The 22,247-nt window shown below is 38.3% G+C and overlaps 1 protein-coding gene across 2 annotated transcripts in view; it reads right to left on the reverse strand.

Annotated features, from left to right (window-relative positions):
• The window catches only part of BRMS1L (breast cancer metastasis-suppressor 1 like), a 39,929-nt gene extending 20,176 nt beyond the window's left edge, over positions 1 to 19,753 (reverse strand). Inside the window, exons 1-4 of one of the 2 annotated variants that reach the window (XM_006085826.3) lie at positions 19,490 to 19,753; positions 15,438 to 15,528; positions 9,151 to 9,278; positions 7,083 to 7,162 (exon numbers count right to left, since the gene is read on the reverse strand). In XM_006085826.3, coding sequence (XP_006085888.1) covers positions 7,083 to 7,162; positions 9,151 to 9,278; positions 15,438 to 15,528; positions 19,490 to 19,631 — 441 coding nt within the window. In that variant the 5' untranslated portion in view covers positions 19,632 to 19,753. The remainder of the gene's footprint in view (positions 1 to 7,082; positions 7,163 to 9,150; positions 9,279 to 15,437; positions 15,529 to 19,489) is intronic. The other variant, XM_014453303.2, reaches the window with a different exon arrangement.
• Between the last annotated feature and the right edge of the window lie 2,494 nt (positions 19,754 to 22,247).

Here is a 22,247-nt window from a genome sequence, read left to right on the forward strand (position 1 = left end):
ACATTTCCTAATTTCAAAATATATTACAAAGCTATAATAATTAAGATATGATACTGGCATGAAGATAGACATACAGTGGGGCCTTGACTTACGAGTTTAATTCATTCCGTGACAGAGCTCGTAACTCAAATTACTCGTATGTCAAATCTTAAAGTGAACGAGTGAGACACGTGATGCTGGGCTGATGTTGTGGCGTTCACTGTGACGTTCGCTGCGCCAACTAACGGTGGGGTATCTGAAGCTGGCTCGTAACCCGAATTTTTAGCTCGCAACTCAAAGCAAAAAATCGGCCGAGAGACGGTTCGTATCTCGAAAAACTCGTTAGTCGGGACACTCGTAAGTCAAGGCCCCACTGTATAGACCAGTAGAATAGAGAGCCCAGAAATAAACCCATGCATATCTATACTAATAAAAGGGTAATATGCTAATTAGACCAGATAGACCGGACATCTTGCGGTTGTCCTTCTGGACAAAGCCACAGTGGCGGGGGTCGAGGCAGAGGCGGTTAGGGGCGATCAGGCCAGCAGACCTGAAACTGTAAAACCAGTAGAAGAAAATATAGGAAATAAGCTTATGACATTGGTCTTGGTAATGATTTTTTTGGATATGACACCAAAAGCACAGGCAACAAAAGCAGAAATAGGTAAGTGTGGTTATGTCAAACTAAAAAGCTTCTGCACAGCAAAGGAACAATTAAAGTGAAAAGGCAACCTACAGAATAGGAGAAAATATTTGCAAATCACATATCTGATAAGGGGCTAATACCCAAACTTTAAGGAACTCAATTAAAAAATGGGCAAAGAACTTGAGTAGACATTTCTCCAAAAATATATAATGGCCAATAGGTATGTGAAGAAGTACTCAATGTCACTAATCATCAAAAAAATGCAATTCACAAAGAGATAGCATGTCCTACTTGTTATAATGGCTATTATCAAAAAACAGATAAGTGTTGGTGAGGATATAGAGAAATTGGAACCCTGTGCACAGTTGGTGGCAATATAAAATGATGTGGTCACTATGAAAAATAGAACTACTGCCCTGGCCGGGTCAGTCAGTTAGTTAGAGTGTCATCCTTATATGCCAAGGTTGCAGGTTTGATCCCCGGTCAGGGCACATACAAGAATCAACCAATGAATGCATACATGAGTGGAACAACAAATTGAGTTTCTCTCTCTCTCTCTCTTTCTCTGCAATCAATCAATCAATTTAAAAATTTTTAAAAATAGAACTAGCACATGATCTAGCAATCCCTTCTGAGTATATGCCCAAAAGAATTTATATCAGGGTCTCAAAGAGATAACTGCACTCCCGTGTTCATTACAGCACCATTCATAATAGCCAATATGTGATAAACAACCTAAGTGGACATTGAAGGATGAATGGATAAAGAAAATGTGATATATACATACAGTGAAACATTATTCAGTCTAAAAAATTAAGTCCTGTCATATGCTATAACATGAATGAAACTTTAGAGTACTATGTGAAGTGAAATAAGCCAGTTACGTAGGGACAAATATTGCATGATACATACATGAGGTATATAAACAAGTCAAACACACAGAAGCAGAGAGTAGAATGGTGGTTGCCAGGGGTTACGGGGAAGAGGAAATAGAAAATTGCTATTCAACGGGTAGTTAACAACACTGTATTGCACACTTAAAATGTGTTAAGAGGGTAGATCTCATGTTAAGTGTTCTTATAACAATTAAAAAAAAGAAAAAATTTCCATGGGAGGTAAATTTCAGCTGGAATCATGAGCATTCAGTTTCAAATTGTTTTGATCTAAGGAAGCTGAGATAGTGGATGTGCACTGTGGCACATCTCATCATTAGTATTTTGGGCCTCCAAATTTCACATGGTGAATGACTTTACTGTTTTGAAAATTATAGTATGCATGTGTGTTTTCTTAGGAAATTAAGAAAAAAATTGGAACAAAAAGAAAGGAAATACAAAGAGGTATTAACAAATCTACCACCACAGAGAGAAATTCTGATATACTTTCCTCTGTAATTGAAAGATGACGCAGACTAAAAAGAATGAGTAAGGAACAATGAGTCCAGACTTACATAAGTAAATAAATTGAAAGTATTATGAGGAATGAGATATTTGTATAGCTTCAAAGAACTTCTCCCCTGTATACTTATTAATCACAATGAGAAAAAAAGTAAGTTTAGAGAAACCTAGAAGACACCAAGTAAATCAAGTGATCAAAGTGTACATCACCAATAATGGAATATATCAAAATTGTGCACTGCTTAATAGAATTCAATAAGAAAAACACAATATCACTGCTGTGATATTCCTACCAAAGATGCAAAACTTCATTCTGATCATGAAGAAATAGCAGGACAATTCAAAATTAACATTCTGCAAATAACTAGCCTAAAATTTTCAAAAATGAAAAATTTACAAAAGTCAAAGACAGACTGAGGTATTCCACATTGAAGGAAACTAAAAAGACATAACAACTAAATGCAATGACAAAGACATGTGATTCTGAACTGAATCTCTTTGCTCTGAAGGTGCTACTGGGACAACTACTAATACTTAAATGAAGGCTGAAGATTAGATGATAGTAACATATTGATGTACATTTTCTGATTTTAATGATTGTAGTGTGGTTGTATAAGAAAATGTCCCTCATTTGTCTGAAGTATATGTTACATATTCAAGGGTGATGGGCATCATGTTGTAAACTCATTCTTTTGTACTTTCTTGCATCTTTTTTTATGAGACTGTTAAAAAATATATCATAAAGGCAAGGTGTACTAAGCACTCATGAAACTAATGACTGCAATCTTAAATATAGAAGAGAAAAATATTGAATATTCTTAACTCATTTTATAAATCTTAAAATTAAATTAAAGACAGTATGAGAATTAAAAATTAAATCTAACTTATAAACACAGAAATAAAGCTTCTAAAACAAAACATTAGCAAATGAGTATGGCCATACACAAGAAAAATAGTAATTCCAGGAATCCAAGTATAGTTTTACATTAGAAAATCCATTAATAATGTAAGCCACCACATTAATATATTAAGAACAAAAAACTATGACTAATTCAATCGATGCAGACAAAGCATTTAATAAAAATTAGCAATTATTCATGGTAAAAATTCTTAGAAAACAAGAAATAAAAGTAAATTGCCTTAACTTAATAAAATAGTATTAACCAAAACCCAATAGTAAATATATTTATTATAAAACTGTTAAAAGCATTCCCTTAAAATCAAGAACACAACAAGGATCTGCTTTTACCACTTCTACTCCATGCTGTACTGGAGGTCCTATCATTGCCAATAAGACAAGTAAAATAAGTTAAGAGGAAGATCAGAGTGAAAGAAACAAACTGGCATTATTCACAAATGACATAATCTACATGGAAAACCTAAAAATCTGTAATGAAATTATTAGAATTAAAATGAGAAATAAATAAGATTGGATATAATATCAATATACAAAATTACTTTTCTATTCAGCAGCAGAAAATAAAAAGTAACTTTTAAAAAGATGTTACTAAACAACAACAAATTTTTACAGCTCAACACCAAAAAACACACACCACACAATCCAAATGAAATACGGGCAAAGGACCTGAATAGACACTTCTCCAAAGTGGACATACAGATGGCCAATAGACATACGAAAAGATGCTTAATGTCACTAATCATCAGAGAGATGCAAATTATTTTTTTTAAATATATTTTATTGCTTTTTTACAGAGAGGAAGGGAGAGAGATAGAGAGTTAGAAACATCGATGAGAGAGAAACATCGATCAGCTGCCTCCTGCACACCTCCCACTGGGGATGTGCCCGCAACCCAGGTACATGCCCTTGACCGGAATCGAACCCGGGACCCTTCAGTCCGCAGGCTGACGCTCCATCCACTGAGCCAAACCGGTTTCGGTGAGATGCAAATTAAAACCACAATGAGCCCAGCTGGTGTGGGTCAGTGGTTGAACATCGACCCACACACCAAGAGGTCACAGGTTCGATTCCAGGTCAGGCCACATGCCCAAATTCCAGGCTCAGTCCCCAGTGGGGGAGCGTGCCGGAGGCAGCCGATTGATGTTTCTCTCTCATTGGTATTTCTCTCTCTCTCTCCCTCTCCCTTCCTCTTTCTCTAAAATAAAAATTAAAAAAAAATTTTTTTAAATCTAAAACCACAATGAGATATCATCTTACACCTGCCAGAATGACTATCATCAATAAATCAACAAACAAGTCCTGGCGAGGATGTGGAGAAACGGGAACCCTCATGCACTATTGATGGGAATGCAGACTGGTGCAGCTACTGTGAAAAGCAGTATGGAGTTACCTCAAAAAATTAAAAATGAAACTGCCTTATGACCCAGTTGATTCCACTTCTAGGAATTTACCTGAAGAAAACCGAAACACTAATTTTGAAATAATATGTGCACTCCTATGTTCATTGCAGTGATATTTACAATAGCCAAGATATGGAAGCAGCCCAAGTGTCCATCAGTAGGTGAGTAAATAAAAAAGCTGTGGTACATTAGTACAATGGATACTTTTCCCATAAAAAAAGACAGAAATCTTACCTTTTTCAACAGCATGGATGGACATAGAGAGCATTATGCTAAGTGAAATAAGCCAGACAGAGGAAGACAAGTACCATGTGATGTCACTCATATGTGGAATCTAATGAACAAAATGAACTAACAAGCAAAATAAAGACCAATTCATAGAGAGCAGGCTGACAGCTGTCAGTGTGGGCTGGGTGGCTGCGTGAGGGAGTTGATAGATTGAGGGGGAAAAAAGAAAGAGAAAAAACTCATGGGCACAGGCAACAGTGTGTTGATTGTGGGTGTGGGGTGGGAAGAGGTGGAGGAGAGTATAGTGGGTATAAATGGTGATGGATGGGGACTGGGCTTGGGGTGGTGAACACACAATACAATGTATAGAGGATGTGTTGTAAAATTGTGCACCTGAAACCTGTATAATCTTGTTAACCAGTGTCACCCCAATAAATTCAATATAAAAAATGTTTTAACAATAACAATTATGAGAACAAAAAGAACAAGGTAAAATTATTGAGTTATCAAGGCTTACTAGATTGAAAGCCATAAAAACAGAATTGTCATATTTGGTGCAGAAACAGCCAAAGAGACCAACAGAACAAATGAAAAAAGCTAGAAACCAGCCATTACATACATGGACATTTGAAATAAAAAAGAGTTATAATTACTGATTAGTGGGTAAACAATGGAGTATATAAGAGTGTTGAAATTACCAAGCCATGCATTAGATCCATACATTATACCATACACAAAAGTAATTAAAGGTAGTTTATTGATTTAAATGTTAAAAAGCAAATTTTCAAATTTTAAAGGAAGATACATCTTTTCAGCTCAAAGTAGGGAAGACACAAAAAGCACATATCATAAAGGAAAGATGATAACTTTGGCTACATTAAAATGTAAAACTTTTGTTCATCAAGTCATCAAAGAGAGTTCAAAGAAACCTCACTGCCTGGGTAAAAATATCTGCAAAACATTTAACCAGCAAAGCATTTGTATCCAGAATATATGAAGAACCTCTAAAATCAATGAGGGAAAGACTAACAGCCCAACATTAAGTTAAAAGACATAAACAGGCGCTTCTTAGGAAAAAAAAATCCAAGCAGCCAGCAAACATCCAAAAGATGTTTCAGGCCTGGCCAGCATGGCTCAGTGGTTGAGCATCGACCTATGAACCAGGAGGCCACTGTTCAATTCCCAGTCAGGGCACATGCCGGGGTTGTGGGATCGATCCCCAGTGTGGGGTGTGCAGGAGGCAGACAATTGATGAGAGAGAATCATTGAGGTTTCTATCTCTCTCTCCCTCTCCTTCCTCTCTGAAATCAATAAAAATATATTTAAAAAAAAAAAAGATGCTTCATTTCAGTTGTAATTAGAAAAATGAAACAAGAAGATCCACCATTTTCATACTTATCTACTTTTAGTATTTTAATGATTTATAAAGATTTGGTATGTTTAAAGTAAGAACCATTATAGAACTTGTCTTATTTCCAATAGTACACTTGAAATCTTACCTAAGTTTTATTAAAAGTTATCTGTAAAATTAGCACTCTTTTTAAAATGCTATTCAAAATAATCAGAACCTATAGAAAAGTACATCTATTTTTTTGCCATAGAGATTTATGCCCAAAGATATGAAAACAGATTTAGAGAGTCAGAAATTGATAATATAGCCCAACATTCTAACTGTACTACTGAATATGCATATTTGAGTCTTAACTTGAACATTACACTAATTTTTTTTTAACTTTACTGTTATTGTTGACACTATTACAGATGTCCCCATCCATCCCCCCACCCCACTTTGCCCACCTCCACCCAGTCCCCACCCCCACTTCCCTCTGGCCATCACCTCACTATTGTGTCTACGGGCTATGTATATATGTTCTTTGGCTAATCCCTTCACCTTCTTTCATCCAGTCCCCCTACCTCTCTTGCTTCTGACAGCTGTCTATCTGTTCCACGTATGTATGCCTCTGGTTCGTCAGTTTATTTCATTCATTAGATTCCACATATAAGTGAGATCATATGGTATTTGTCTTTCTCTAAGTGGCTTATTTCACTTAGCATAATATTCTCCAGGTCCATCCATATTGTTGCAAAAGGTAAAAGTTCTTTCCTTTTTTCACAGCTGCATAATATTCCATTGTGTAAATGTACCACAGCTTTTTCATCCACTCACCTACTGATGGGCACTTGGGCTGTTTCCAGATCTTGGCTATTGTAAATAACACTACAGTATTTTCAGTAATGCTAGATGACATAATCATTACCAAGTCTTTTTAAGGTAACAGCTACAAAACTTCTAAAATTATCGCACTTACTAGTAGTTCTTTTCTCTGGTCCTTCCTTTGTGTCCTATTTCCAATACAGCTTCCAGTACAACTGTATTTTTTTTTTAATTCACACAAGTGATGAACTAAAGTACTATTTAAATTTTTTAACTTATTTTATTTACTTTTTAGACTTCTACACTCAGAAAAGGCTTAAAAAAATGAAATTAGCTTAAAGATTAAGCAAAATAACAGTACCTCACAATGCTGGCGAGAAGCTTGAATTTCACATTCATATTTGTTCTTTACAGATTCTAAGCAGAGCTCTCTATAGATTCCTGCAACCAAACACAATTATTCTGATTATGTTCACAACAAAGTTTCAATATCACTTTCCTACAGAAATAGTCCTAACTGAATTTTCCAAGATGTATTAAGAAGAAATTGACCAGTGATTCTAACTTATTCTTTTAAAATCTAAAACTAAAAGGCTCAGCTAAGGTATATATTAAAGAAGAGTAGAAAACTAAGAGTTTAAGAACTAGGAAGAGCACAGCCAGTGTGGCTCAGTGATTGAGCGTCGACTTATGAACCAGGAAGTCATGGTTCCATTCCCGGTCAGGGCTCATGCCTGGGTTGCGAGCTCGATCCCCAATAGGGGGCGCGCAGGAGGCAGCCGATCAATGATTCTCATCAGTGATGTTTCTATCTGTCTCTCCTCTCCTTTCCTCTGAATAAAATATATATATATATATATTTTTAAGAAGAGCTAGAAAAAAACTACACTGCAAATTTTAGTTCTTACCTCATTCTTAGAATCTAGAGAATACTCCTAAATGTTAGATAGAGAATGATCAAAATGAAAATAAAACTCTTCTCCTATGAAAAACAATCTCTGAGGACTCATAATGGAAACAGAGTAAATAAGCTCTGGTTTCATTAATCATATATACTCAAACAACTGGATAGTCTATCCATCAAAACCATAACCTTAAGTACTATGTATTTTTAGAGTCCAAAGCTCCCAAGAGGATTAAATGTATAAACTGATATAACAAAATTTGTGATGTTTGAATGCTTCTGACCAGGCTTTACCTACAGGATGGATGCTCAAGAGAATTTAACTGAGAGGTACCAAGGCAACATGGCCACGCAAATATGCCATCACAAAAATGGCAAAGAGCTCTAGATGTACATACTAAACTCCATGCCATAGTTGGCCCTAGAAATGTCTTTCTTGTATAGTAAAAGCAAGGGACAGATATTCAGAACTATGCCATTAGCAACACATTCATACACACTACTCTCCATACAATAAAAAACTAAAGAAAGGCCACAGACTAGAAAATTGAATAACTGACTCAAGTAATATTTCCTAAATATCCAGTAAATCTCAGTTCTTTCAGAATGTCAAAGAAAATTACAGACATGCTTATTTTTAAGGGTGTGCTAAACCATTATGCAGACAGCAAGCGAGTTGAGTATCATCTACATATTTACATATTTAATATTAAGCACTCAAGAATAAAATTTGGATTAAGATAGGTTTAGTAACAAAAAGAAACTATTATCAATAATGCATTTGGTATAACAAGTACATGAGGATCAATTAGTGTCTGAAAAAAGAAAACAATCAGCATCTTCATTAATTAAAATTCAGTTTTTAGTTTGACTATGACAAACCAAGTGACCTTTAAATGGATATATCCTTGTGATGAGTGCTAGGACACAATTCTGAGGTAGGATCCCACTTACAAACAGAAGAGTGAAATTTTAATCATATAAATACTATAGTATATTTTCATTTATTCATAGCCACAAATGAGTTAACAATCCTATCAAAATTACCATTAAATTATCTGTTTGATGGCTAATTCCCTGTTCTCTATATCTTGATCAAACACTTTTTAATGTTTTTATAAATTAAAAAAAAAACCTTATCACTCTTACGATGAAAACTACTAAGAGTATTTAATATTTAAATTGGACTTTAATTGGAAATGAAACTGTGATAGTTACAGTATCTCTTAATGAAACTACTAATTGTTTCACTTGCGGAAATATTTTAACAACACTGTAACATTGTAAGCAACCTGAGGGCCTTCTTTTTGTTTTGTTTTTTTGATACCCCACAGCAGCAGAGAAAAGCAAGAGGCATTTAATAAATAACTGTGGTCTGATTGACAGTGATTGACAGTGAAACACTGTGGTCCACAGTGTAAATATATTTGTGATTCCATTAACAACAAATGCTCACTTGACAAACACCTTTTAAATCTGAAGAGTTCGTATTCTACTATATGAAAAAGATGTTTCACTTTCCTACCTGCTACCTTTGTACGAATTTGCATATTTTCTTGTAAAGTTGCCAGTGGTTCCAAATATTCTGGTGCTTTTCCAGCTATGACTTCTTGTAGTTTTGCATCCACCTGACTTAATCGTTCTTTATAAAGTCTTAACAAAGCAAAAATTAAGATATTAATTTAAAGAGCCCAACAAAGGCTAACAATTTACCATTTCTATATATTACCTCTTCCTAATATTCATATTCTAATAACCTATCAAATGTATTTTTGCCTTGATCTCAAGTTAAAAACTCAATTACACTATTTGACTTTATGTACTTAGTCATAAAATAAATTTTTTTCTATCTTTTTATAGATATATTACTCTTTAATGGTTAATTCACAATACAAAAAAACGTTAACTGAAATAACTACTTTTTGGCACTCTAGATTTTTGGATTTATTTAATTGCATAACAATAAGTTGAGTCTAACAGAAAGGTCATTTAAGCACTGAGTTTAAAAGAAACAAAGAAATCATTCTGAACAACTTGAGACATTACTAGTCGTCAAAAGAAATAGTTCCCTGGCTTCTCTCCACCTTTCCTGAAAAAGAGTCAGGAGTAAAATATTTAGCCTGCTTGATTTTAAAAAAGAACAAAGAGGAAGGAGAGTGATGAAGGTAAAACCAAAAGTACTATAGAAAATAGAAAAACTATAGAACTTGTGATCAGGCATACCCAGTTCATCCGGACTGCAACTCAAGATGCTTAATAAAGTGAGTTGTCCCACGGATAGGGAATGAAAATGGGACAGGGGATTCCTATTGTCGAATTCGAGTCCACATACAAATATTCTAATTTGCCAGCTATCATACCAATACCTTTAGTTTATCAACGATGAGTATGTGAGATAACTCAATTTCTATTTTTGGAAATAAATTCTGCATGATAGAACTCTTTTAACAGGAAAATGTTTACATCGTCATTCTTTATGAAAGGCACTTCTAATCCTAATTTTGCGGCACTTTCAAGATATCCCTAAAAATTCCAAAGCAGAGTAAAAATTTTACATCATTTTGTGAATTATCTTTTTTGCCAGTTATTACTTTTATCATAGGTGAAGAATATGCCATAATATGTCACCAGGATGGCATGTAGTAACTTCCAAAAGAAACCACTGATTAAGCTTGTAGGTATAACTAGCATTGGCTTTTGAAAACATGGCACCTGGCTTTCATATAAAATTCTGCTTTTCCTCTTGAAAATATAAAGCAATACAATTAAGACAGTCAATATTGTCTATAATTGACCATTATAATTTTTTTAAATTTTTTATTGATTAAGGTATTACAAATGTGTCTTTATTCCCCCATTTCCCCTCATTCCCCCTAGTCTTGCCCTCACCCTCACCCCCTGTTGTCTGTGTCCATCGCTTATGCTTATATGCATGCATACAAGTCCTTTGGTTGATGATCATTATAATTAGCATAGAGATTTATATAATGAATCTGAAGAGAGAAAGCAAGTTTGTGTGTTAATGAAATAAATATTCTTTAGAATAAACAAAAAGGGAAAAAATAATCTGAGTTAACTGCCAAAATAATACATTATCATGTCTGGGTTAAATTTTTCTAAACTCAAAATACAATGATAAATAAATGTATAATGTCAGAAAAGTACAACATGATAATACTTTTTGATATTATAAATACAGCAGATCTTCAAATAACAATTTCATTCAATGTCATTTTGTTATAATACTAATGAGGTATTATAGAAACTTAACTCTTGTTTATATTAATTAGCCTATGTTTAAATTGGTTTTGTTATATGTTATTTTGCTTAAGGTCAAAGAACCTATTGATGATGTTAAGTGAGGATTTACTGTACAACTTTAGGCAAAATGATAAAAATGTGATACAAAGGATGACTCCACCTAAAAACACCAAACTTACACAAAACATTGATAAGGTATCCTGAATAGATGTACAGCATCTTGAATGAAGAGGTATGTGAATAAACAATATTCAATTAACTACCCTTTTAAAAAATAGGTTCCTCAAAATCAGTACAATTTCTACAATCTTAAAATTCAAGTATAAACTCATCGAAGTCAAGGATCATGAGTCCCTCAGCAGCAACAATACCAGTCACAGAGTAGATGTTTAATTCATGTTTGTTGGACAATGAATATTGAAATGAATGGAAATTTGGGTGGTGTAAGTTCTTCTACCTTTTTAAGGAGGTGGAAGAACTTACCTTCCACCACTACACAAACTGCAAATGGTGAACTTTCTGCCTTATGAAAGGAGTGCTATTGTGCCCTGTAGTACTAGAACCGGAGAAGCAGGATAATTATATTACTATTATTACTATCATTACTATTATATTATTATTATCATATTAGTTTATTTCCCACCTTTCCTAAAGAGGATTTGAGACAGCTTACAGAGATACACAGGATAAAAATAACAAACAAGGCAAATGGGACAAGACAAAAGAGGAAGTATAAACCAGACACAAAGATTAATTTTTTTCCTATAACATATTCTAGATACCAAGTCTTTGAGAAAGAATCCTATTAAATGGTGATAATGGGTCTACTTTTAAAACTTTCAGAGTTGAATGAAGCTGGTAGGGGTAACTGGCTGTTGGATATAGTGAGTCATGAGAAAGCAAAAATCAAGGCAACTGCCAGTCCCAAGATGAACAAGATTAGGTTTAATGACTTACTAGCTGCAAAGTTTTCCTATCTATATGTATAAAAGGCTAATATGCTAAGTGTCCATCCGGGTAATGGTGTCCTTCTTCTCCCTAGCACCTAGCCTCCTTGCAGTTTCTTCAGCCCAGGAATACACTTGCTTTATAGCCAGGTGGAAAGATTTACACTTTAACCAAATGTCTGTGAAGTGTTTCCCTGTGCCTCATCTCATTTGATCCTCACAGAAGCCCTGGAGTAGGTAGATTGGAGACTTGATAGAATCCTATTTTCTTTTCATTAGCTGGAAAATGGAGATTTAGAAAGCTTAGAAACTTGATTCAACTGAAAAGAAGAAATGGTAGACCTTGAAAATGACTTCAGGTTTTCTCCCTGCGCAGAATATAGTCAAACACTGCTGCAGTTAAATATGTTACCCTTTGTTCTCCCTGTGTGATCTACAATAATAATCTGTTTCGTGTTGATACTTACTGCTGTGTTGCTGACAATTACCTGAAAGGGAAGTTGGGGTGCTTCACTGGGCTGGAAAAAGTTTAGCTAAATCAGAGAGCAAGTCTAATTAAGCAAGTTTATTCTATCTATAATAATAAAAGGGTAATATGCTAATTAGACCGGGCGTCATTCTGGACGTCCTACCTGACAAAGCTGGGGCCGGAGGGAAGCCAGCCGGGTCCCAGGTGCCGGAGGGAAGCTAGTGCCAGCAGCTGGGGGAAGGAAGGCCTACTCTTGCACGAATTTTCATGCATCGGGCTTCTAATCCTATCTAATAAAGAGGTAATATGCCAATTGACCGTCACTCCAACACACAAGATGGCTGGCAGGGGAGGGCAGTTGGGAGGGACCAGGCCTGCAGGGGAGGGCAGTTGGGGGGGACCAGCCCTGCAGGGGAGGGCAGTTGGGGTGACCAGGCCTGCAGGGGAGGGCAGTTTGGGGTGACCAGGTCGGCAGGGGAGGGAAGTTAGAGGTGACCAGGCAAAGGGGAGGGAAGTTAGGGGTGACCAGGCCGGCAGGGGAGGGCAGTTAGGGGGTGATCAGGCTGGCAGGCAGAAGCGGTTAGGAGCAATCAGGCAGGCAGGCAGGCAGGCAAGCGGTTGGGTGCCAGCAGTCCTGGATTGCGAGAGGGATCCCTGTGGGATCAGGCCCAAACCGGCAGTTGGACATCCCCCTAGGTGTCCCAGATTGAAGAGGGTGCAGGCTGGGCTGAGGGACAACCCCCCCGCCCAGGGCACGAATTTCATGCACCGGGCCTCTAGTATATCCTATATAATAAAAGGCTAATATGCAAATAGACCAAACAGCGGGACAATTGAACAACAGTCGCTATGACGTTCGCTAACCACCAAGGGGAGCGCATGGAACATGGCGGGCATTGGCCACGGCAGGTTGGTGGAACAGGTGAGCGGGGGCGCCAGACCAAGGCGGGGCACCAGTCACTGTCATCAGGGCGAGCCTCTGGTGGTTACTGAAAATTCTTTGCTCCCATGCGCCGCGGTCCCACCCAGCGCTCACACCCGCTGCCAGCGCCCGGCACCTGCCCCGATTGCCCCTGAGGGCTTTTCCACCTCCCCCTGCTCCTGAGGGGCGATCGGGGCAGCAGCCACTGCTCACACCTGCTGATGGCACATGCTGCTGGTGCCGGCCCCAATCGCTCCATGCCATCAGCGGGTGTGAGCGGGTCTGGTGCCATCAATGCATGGGAGCGGCGGCAGCAGGAGCGGGGCTGCTGGCAGACAGGGGACCAGGGGCCGCAGCGGGAGGGGCTGGGCGGGGGCACAGAGGATAGGCCGAGACCCACCCCTGTGCCCACCATGGCCTCGTGGCCCACAGTTCCTTTCAAGGTGCAAGGATTCATGCACTGGACCCCTAGTATATATATAAAAGCCTAAGTTGACTCGCACATGCACGATACATATAAAGCTCTCACTGGCACCAATCGCATGTGTGTGTTTCGACCTGTCATTGTCAATTGTGAATTTGGTTGACACTTCTATTATAGAGAAAGGGCGAATAGCGATATTAAAGTATTTCTTCTAATTAATTTCCTTTCAATGTGCACAAATTTGTGCACCAGGCCACTAGTGTAATATATTATACTAGAGCTTTACAATAATTTTCATTTCTTGGATAACTATAAAATAAACTTTAAAAACCTAACAGGTATATCTTAATTAATTGTATGAGAATTATTCATTCATTGATTACTTGTGCTAAAATAGAAAAATACAAATTTGTTTCCTTTTTACCAGAATGATCATGGATGAACTCTTCATGTTTCCCAAATAATGGATTCTTTGGCGATCTAAACTCATTTTAATTTAATATTAATAATGTAAATATTTAGAATAAGAAAATGATACCATGTTTTTAAAGCCAAAATTTTAAACTTTGGATGATTTGGAATTGCTTATAATAATGCGTTACACTAGCATGGAATATTATCTACATATTCATCTCTACTACCAATGAAAGTTAAGACCAGAAATTGCATAAATAGCCGGATTCCTATGGTAAACAAATCTGTCCCATTTTAGCCTGTCAATTCCAGATATTAAATGAGTTTTCATTTCTTCTTTGGGCTTCTCTAGGGAAATGGTTGGGGGAAAAAGAATAAGCAGCAAAACTACAAAGAATTCATATACCAAAGTGTCTTCACACACGGAAGGTATCTATATTCTCAGAAATTTCTCTCTTTCATTTACAATTCCTAATACATAGCTATGCCCGCCCCATGACGTTGCCAGCAACATCATAACTGAAAGCTCACCTTTAAGAGTTTTTTAAAAATCTGTATCATCATCTATTTTGTTCTTTCAAATCAGTGTAGCCTATTCTCGTTGTTACCAATTTTACATAAGAGTTTGGTATTATAAAGGGGAGTGGGGTGTATCTAATAAGCACCTACTACACACCAAGCAAATGGCTAAGAATTGTATACATTGCTCATTCAATAATAAAGAAGCTATTATTATACTGTTCTAATCGGTTGAGAAAGCCTGGATGTGAAGCCTGTGCTCTTTCTACTCCACTACATTTCCTCCAAAGTAATGTGTCTTAGTGAAAGGAAAATGGTATCACTAGGAGGCAGAAAGCCTGGCTTAATTTATCACTCTCTGATGAACTATGGGCAAATCACTTAACCTCTCTGACCATTAATTTTCTCACAAACAAAATGGAGATAAGACTATCTTCCAACCTTACAGAGTTACTGCCAGAAGCAAACTAAATATGCATGTAAAATCATGTATGTACTATCCAACATTAAGATATAAACAAAAATCACTCTGCCATCTTTGGGAAATACTCTCTCTTATACTCAAATTTTAAAAATGCTACCTTTACCCAATTATTTAACAAAGGAATGAATAAAGCAGATTAGACCCAACATCCACATAGAAATTTTATTACTCCCCTCAAAAAACCTGCCTCAAAACCTTCGGTTTAGTTAATAAAGTCTTAAGCAAACAATAACAGAAGCCTCTTTCAGATCAGTCAGTCCCACAACACACAAAGAAGAAAACAGTTCAGAGTGAATAAAATTTCTCCTGTGCTACTATACAAGTGACATGGTTGAGATTCGGTGACAATGACCTTCTAAAGCCACTACTTACTGATCCTTGAGATCTGTAAACTGTTTTTCAAGATTGGACATTTCATCTAAACATTCCATTCTTCTTCTTTCACAATCTTCATCATCCATTTCTGTTAATAACAAAAATAAAATTAGGCACATTCCGCTCTCCCCGCCGGAGCAAGCCCACACCTTTCCCTTCCCCATCACGTTCCCCGACAGGCATGAAACTCCTAAACTCTAAGCGTCGCCATGACGCTTGCAACCAGGGGAGCAATAGGCAGCAGCAGCTCCTAAGCCCCTGAACCTGCCTCTAAGGCCTCCTTTTCTGACTTCTCATTGAGCCTAAGAAGCCCCGCCCAGACTCTCTCCTGTTGCCTCTTCTATTCTAAACCCTTCCTTGTTTTACTGTCCCTAGTTTTAACAAACGTACTATCAAAAATCAATTAATTAATGTAATTTAGTAATATTAGTTTTATGCTCCAAATATATTTAAATGTTAATTCAAATGGTTAAAAAAGAAAAAAAACTTTAATATGAAGTTAGATATGCAAGGCCTCTGTTAAGAGAAAAACAAAAACAAAAACAACATTTGTCCAAAATAATTTCCAACCTACAATACAGATGGGAGTTAAAACTGTAGCAGTCTCTAGGCCTTCTTTTCTTATTCATTTTAAAATCATTTTAAAGAGCTGACATTAAGCTATGACTATAAAGTAAATAACCTACTTTTGGTTTGTTTTCCACCAACCCACCAGAACTTAAGCACCAAAATGATTACATCCTTTAAAGGTTAATATTGCCCAAAAACACTTTTGGAATTCTTCTAGAACTGCTCATATGGCTGATTTGCCAATCATATGAAAAAGAAAACTAATCTAATTTTGTTAACCACAGGATATCTTTATCTCCTTTTTTATTTTTCTTATTGAAAAATAAAATAGAGAGAAAGAAGAAGGGAAAGACAGAGCAACATCGATTTGTTGCTCCACTTATTTTGTATTCATTGGTTGATTCTTGTATGTACCCTGACCAGGGATCAAACCAGAAACCTTGGCATATCGGGACGACACTCTAACCAACTGAGCTACCCAATCAGGGTTCATCTACTATTCTTATACTCCCATTGTTCCCTCTCCCCAAATTACTGTCAGTCAGTGAGAAAGAGGGAAATGAGGAGAAAAACAAGCAAACATTTTAAGAAAGACACTTAATTACCAGGTCTGTCCTATATTCCATATTTTCTATTTTTATATCATATATAATCAACACATCAAAATAACTGAAGTGTAAAATTAATCTACATCATTTTTTTAACCTTCAAGGTTCTATTAGTTTCAGGTATACAGCACAGTGTACAGCATACACTTTACAAAGTGTTCCCCTAATATTTCCAATACCCACCTGGCACCATACATAGTTACTACAATATTATTGAATATGTTCCCTATGCCTTACTTTACATCCCCATGATTATTCTGTAACTACCAATTTGTACTTCTTACTCCCTTCACCTTTTTTACCCAATTCCCCACACTCCCTCTGGTAACCATCAGTCTGTATAAAATGATCTGCATATTGATATTCATCAAATGAAAGTCAAACTATGAGCAAGAGCTAAATTATGTACTGTTATTTTCACATAGCAAGGAAGTATATGATTCTTTTTTAAAAAACTTTCCTAAACCATTTAAATTATGTCTGGCTTCTAATAGCTTACTACTCAGCTCTTCAAAACTTGGTCCCTCAGGATGACTCAGTCCCCAATATCTCTGCATAGCAGAGTTTTCCCTGTAGCCTTAGGACCTGCTCAGTATCAAGGTTTAAGAAGAATAAAACTGTGGAAGTTGAACATGTAAGCCAATAGTAGAAAAGATATGCTTTTACAAGTAGTAAAACTGCAAAATTTATTTTTACAATTTCTTTGCACTTAAAAAAGTTTGACTTATGCCCAGCCGGGTGTGGCTCAGTGGTTGAGCATTGACCCAGAAACCAAGAGGTCACCGGTTCAATTCGCACTAGAGGTATATGACTGGGTTGTGGGCTTGATCTCCATTGGGTGGCGTGCAGGAGGCCGCTGATCAATGATTCTTTCATCATTGATGTTTCTAACTTTCTCTCCCTCTCCCTTCCTCTCTGAAATCAATAAAAAAATATATTTTTTCTTTAAAGTTTGACTTATAGCTCAAATTATTATTACATTCCTCACAAATAATAAAGGTTTTCATTATTTTCTGGGATAGAATAAAAAATAGTAAAAAGTCAGAAGAGTTAACATAAAAATTAGAGAGGGAGAATTTTAAGCAATAGATGTCACTTTGTGAGATCCTAACTCCCATTCAAAAAAAAGAACACTTGAAAATAAAATGTTTTACAGATCTAGGAAATGTATTCACAGCCTAGATGTTCTTTCCCTGTATTCCTCACTTTGGCAATCTCTCCTACTTTCATAGCTTGCCAGATGACATCTAAAGTATGCCTCCCATCCCAGGCAGGTTCCAAAGCCACATTCCCACCTGTCAGTTGGGCACTCTAACTTAAATATACCACCATCACCTTTACTCTTCTGTTCATCCTACAACCAGTTTCTTTGCACTCATCAATCCTGTTTTGTGCTTTTAAAAATATCTTTGACATCTATACCTTCCTTTTCCTTTCCTAGCTCAAATCCTTCTCCCAATCGAACTGGTTTTCTCATTCTTGAATAAACCTTAAGCTCTGGCCTTTATACTGTTTCTTAAATTCCTCCTCCTACAGAAACACCTGACCATTACTACTCCAATCCAAATTCTACCCATTCTTCATGATAAAGAAGGCGGTCCCACCTTCTTCAACTAACCTTTGCTGCTCATCCTATTTTGAAAAGACTGCCTCCACCTCTGAATTCCAACAGCATTGTTTATAAGCATTCATTTGGCAATTTAATCAAGTGGTGACTTACAGCTGCTCTTTAATAGAGAACAGGTCATAACTATTTATTTACAGCTCACACTAAGTGCTCCACAATTAAGTCACTCATACTTATTTTGGATGGCTGTTTTACTTGTTGAAATTACATACTTCCACAGGGATTTGCTTTGAAAGGGAAACCTAGAGAATGTCAGTGTTTTAACACAATGTCATCAACTTGTCATCAATCCTTGCTTTACATGGCCAAAATCAGGCTAAGAAAAAAAAAGTCTCATCCTCATCATATGGATAGAAGGGAAAAAATTCAGGTATCACAAATTCCATTTATGTTTTTAATTCGTACAAGTTTGCAAAATTGATTTGTAGTGTTAATCTGCTCTCCTCCCCCCCGCCCCCCCCCCCCCACACACACACACAACCCCCAAAACAAAAACACTCAAAACAGCCCAAAGTTAGAAAAGGTTGCAGGGAAGAAAAGATTTGGAGAATTTCAAAGTTGCCACAAATCAGCCAATTTATTCGCATGATTCCCAATCACCCCTTGATGTTGGGCTCTTCTCGGTCTTGAAAACTTGAAAGATGCTGTAAACAGGACAACTCCCAAGTCTCTCTCACACACACATACACGATCCCCCCCCCCGCCCCTCCCCGCAAGAGCACTGATTGATGTCAAGCGAGGAATGACAGGTTGACGTGAACTCTGAGGTTACATTCTATTCTAAACCATCCAAGATCCGGTACAAATCTAAGCTCGGCCCCGACAATCCACCCATGTTGAGAAGGCTTGCAGGGATGAAAAAGGAGGAAAGAGGTCTGTGGTTCGGGGAGAGGAGCTATTTCCAGAGCCTCCCAGACAAGCTGCGGGACATTCCCGGCCTCGGCGAGTGGATAGCCCGGGGGCACTGCCCGGGGTCCTAGGGCCAAGAGCAGACGGCGCTGCGTCCGGCTGGGCAAGCTCAGGCCCGCGTCCTGCCCCGCCCCGCCCCGCCAACCGGGACCCGCCTGGAGCCAGACAGCGCCCCGAGACCGCCCGGGTGCAGCGGAGGGCCGGGAGCCAGTCTCCGCCCCTTCCCTCTCTCCCCGCCCCGCTCTCCCAGCAGGACGCAGCTGCCCGGCGTGCAGGGAGCGGCCTGTCGCGAGCCCGGCGCGGGGACTCGGTCCCAGCCCCGCCGGCTTGCACACCTGAGCTATCCCCATCCTCGGAGACCGACGAGCTCTCCGTGTCCTCGTCCTCGGAGCTGCTCCCCTCGTTTTCGGCATAGTCCACCTCCATCTCATCGTGATGGTTGGTCTCCTTCTTATCCCCGCGGGAATGGACTGGCATTTTCCAGCCGCGCCGTCGCTTTCCACTCCCGGCGCCCAGCCCGGCCACTGCTTCTTCAATGTAGGGCGCGCCGAACGCCCCGACCCACCCAGCGGCCGAGCTGGTTCTGAACCTCTGGGCTCCGCCCCGCCTCCAGCCAGAGCCGCACAACCTAACCCAGAGGCTCAGCGCTGGGAGCTCTGCCATTGGTGGAGGCAGCCCTCAGAGCCGGGGGGCGGGGCTTGCCCTGCTCAGGTACGGTTGGTTGCCCGTAATTACAGCGCGGCCCTGCAGTTTCTGTTGGGAATTGTAGTCCTTACAGCTCAGACCTGCAGGGGCTGCTGCCTGCCAAGCTTCAATAGCCCTGAGCACTTCTTCCCCCTGGACTTCAAGTCCCACAAGGCACGAAAGCTGACAGTCTCGATCGCAGTTTATAAACTAAACAGAAACAGATTGTGCGAATTTAGTCTGTATTTATTATTTTCCCGCCAAGTGATTGTCTGAGCTCCCTAGCTATCTAAGATGTTACTGTCAGCTATGAAAAGGTATTTTCCGAGTGTTTTCCCTCCTCTTTGAGCCTGAGGGAACTGGAAAAAACGTCTCTACTACCTAAGCAGCTTTATTACCACTAATAAACTATTAAGTGTTGTATTAGTAACTGCAGACGATAACTTACACTTTCTATGTTGCACAAAAATCTTTACATTGTTCTTGAAGCTTTTGCAATCAATAATATAGAAGGAAGTTTTATCTGGGCAATTCATCTAGTATTTTTTTACATTTATACCAATACAGCCCAAAGATGCCACTAGTCTTGATTTAACTTTAGTTTTCAATAAAAAATACTTAATTGACTTAGTGAAATGTTGTTTCCTCAGTGAGAAAGATGATACACCAGGAGGAGTCAATAAGATCACAATCATAATAACTAAAATTAGTTGACACGTTTACTCTGTATCAGGTATCCATGGTTTATACTGAATTTAATTCTGAGGTAGGTGCTATTATTATCCCTATTTTACAAATGAGGAAACTTCATTTGCAGACAAATCTAAATTGTATTTTATAAAGAGAGGGCTTCTTCTTAAAGTGCCAATTCGCTATTGAAAGACATTTCATAGAATATTGTGGATTTTACAGTATTTCATTCTCAAACATGAGGTCCAAAGACATTTTATGGAGGATGGTAAGGGTATCCAGCGATAATTACATTAAAGTTAGACTTAGATTTAGTGACAGAAAACATTTCAAGAGCTATCCATCTCCTACAGGGTAAAATGCAAACTAAGAGGCTTTTATTATCTAGTGTCAGTCTACTTCTCCTCTTCTTACTATGTTCTTCATAACTGAACCCCAGTTGCTAAACACACAAACTTTCCCATTTCAATGTCTTTGCACATCTTATTCTCTCTGCAACCCTCTTCTACTCCTTTTCTTTTTCAAAGCCACTTTCTTTTTTTAAATACATTTTTATTGATTTCAGAGAGGAAGGGAGAGGGAGAGAGAGATGGAAACATCAATGATGAGAAAGAATCATTGATCGGCTGCCTCCTGCACACCCCCTACTGGGGATAAAGCCCAGAACCCGGGCATGTGCCCTTGACCGAAATTGAACCCGAGACCTTTCAGTCCTCAGGCCAACGCTCTATCCACTGAGCCAAACCAGCTGGGGCCAAAGCCACTTTCTTGACAACATACATCTCCAGCAGCACCTCCACCCTACAGCACACACTCGTGTTCTTTCAGGCTACTTCTGTACTTTGCAACTTTGTAATTGTTTCTGTCACACTGTATTGTGTAATGTTTAGCAGATACAATTTCAAAGGAATGCAGTAGTCAGGTAGGTGACGTTAAAAGATGGAAACGGGAGCCTGGCCAGGTGGTTCTGTTGGTTGGAACCTAGTCCTGGGCACCAAAAAGCGCCCTGTCCTCTCTCTCTAAAAACCAATAAAAACGTGTCCTTGGGTGAGGATTATAAGAAATAAATATATTTTTAAAGGAGTACATCTTTAAAAACATGGAACCTGGAAGAGTGTGAGCACATGCACATACATTATATGAGTAGTGCAGACTAAAGGGAGCAACTGCTTGTAGCTCCAACCTGTTGTTACTACCTCAGAATTCTGACTTAGATGTCACACCTTCCAATTTTCAAGAGAAACTGGAAATTTAGATATTATGTGAAATATCCAAATTTGTAAACATTATCTCAACTGTGGATTTTGTTTTGGTTTGGTTTCGTAAACTCCAGACCAAAGAATAACAGCTGTGGGTAAAATCCCAACCTCTGTTAATGGCTGTTCTATCAGCAGCTAGCAGAGTGTGTGCAAAATAGTAACAATAGCTTAGATTTCTGGTCACTCTCTATGTGCCAAGCATTGTTATGTGCTATAAGTACATTCATTCAGTTAATCCTCACAACTACTCCTTGAAGTAGATAAGATTATGCCTCCCATTTTGCAGATGAGGAGACTAAGGCACAGAGTAGTTAGATTACTTGGCCGAGGTCATCCAGCTAATAAGCAGACTTAGGGTTGAACTTGGGCAGTTTGACTCAGGGCCTGCACTTAACAACGGCATACAGTACATCTTTAGGAGGTGTTTTATATGCTGCTGCTTTTCAAAGAAATACAGAAG

The sequence above is a fragment of the Myotis lucifugus genome, unplaced genomic scaffold (genome assembly GCF_000147115.1).
Source record: "Myotis lucifugus unplaced genomic scaffold, Myoluc2.0 scaffold_22, whole genome shotgun sequence".
Classification (NCBI taxonomy): Eukaryota; Metazoa; Chordata; class Mammalia; order Chiroptera; family Vespertilionidae; genus Myotis; species Myotis lucifugus.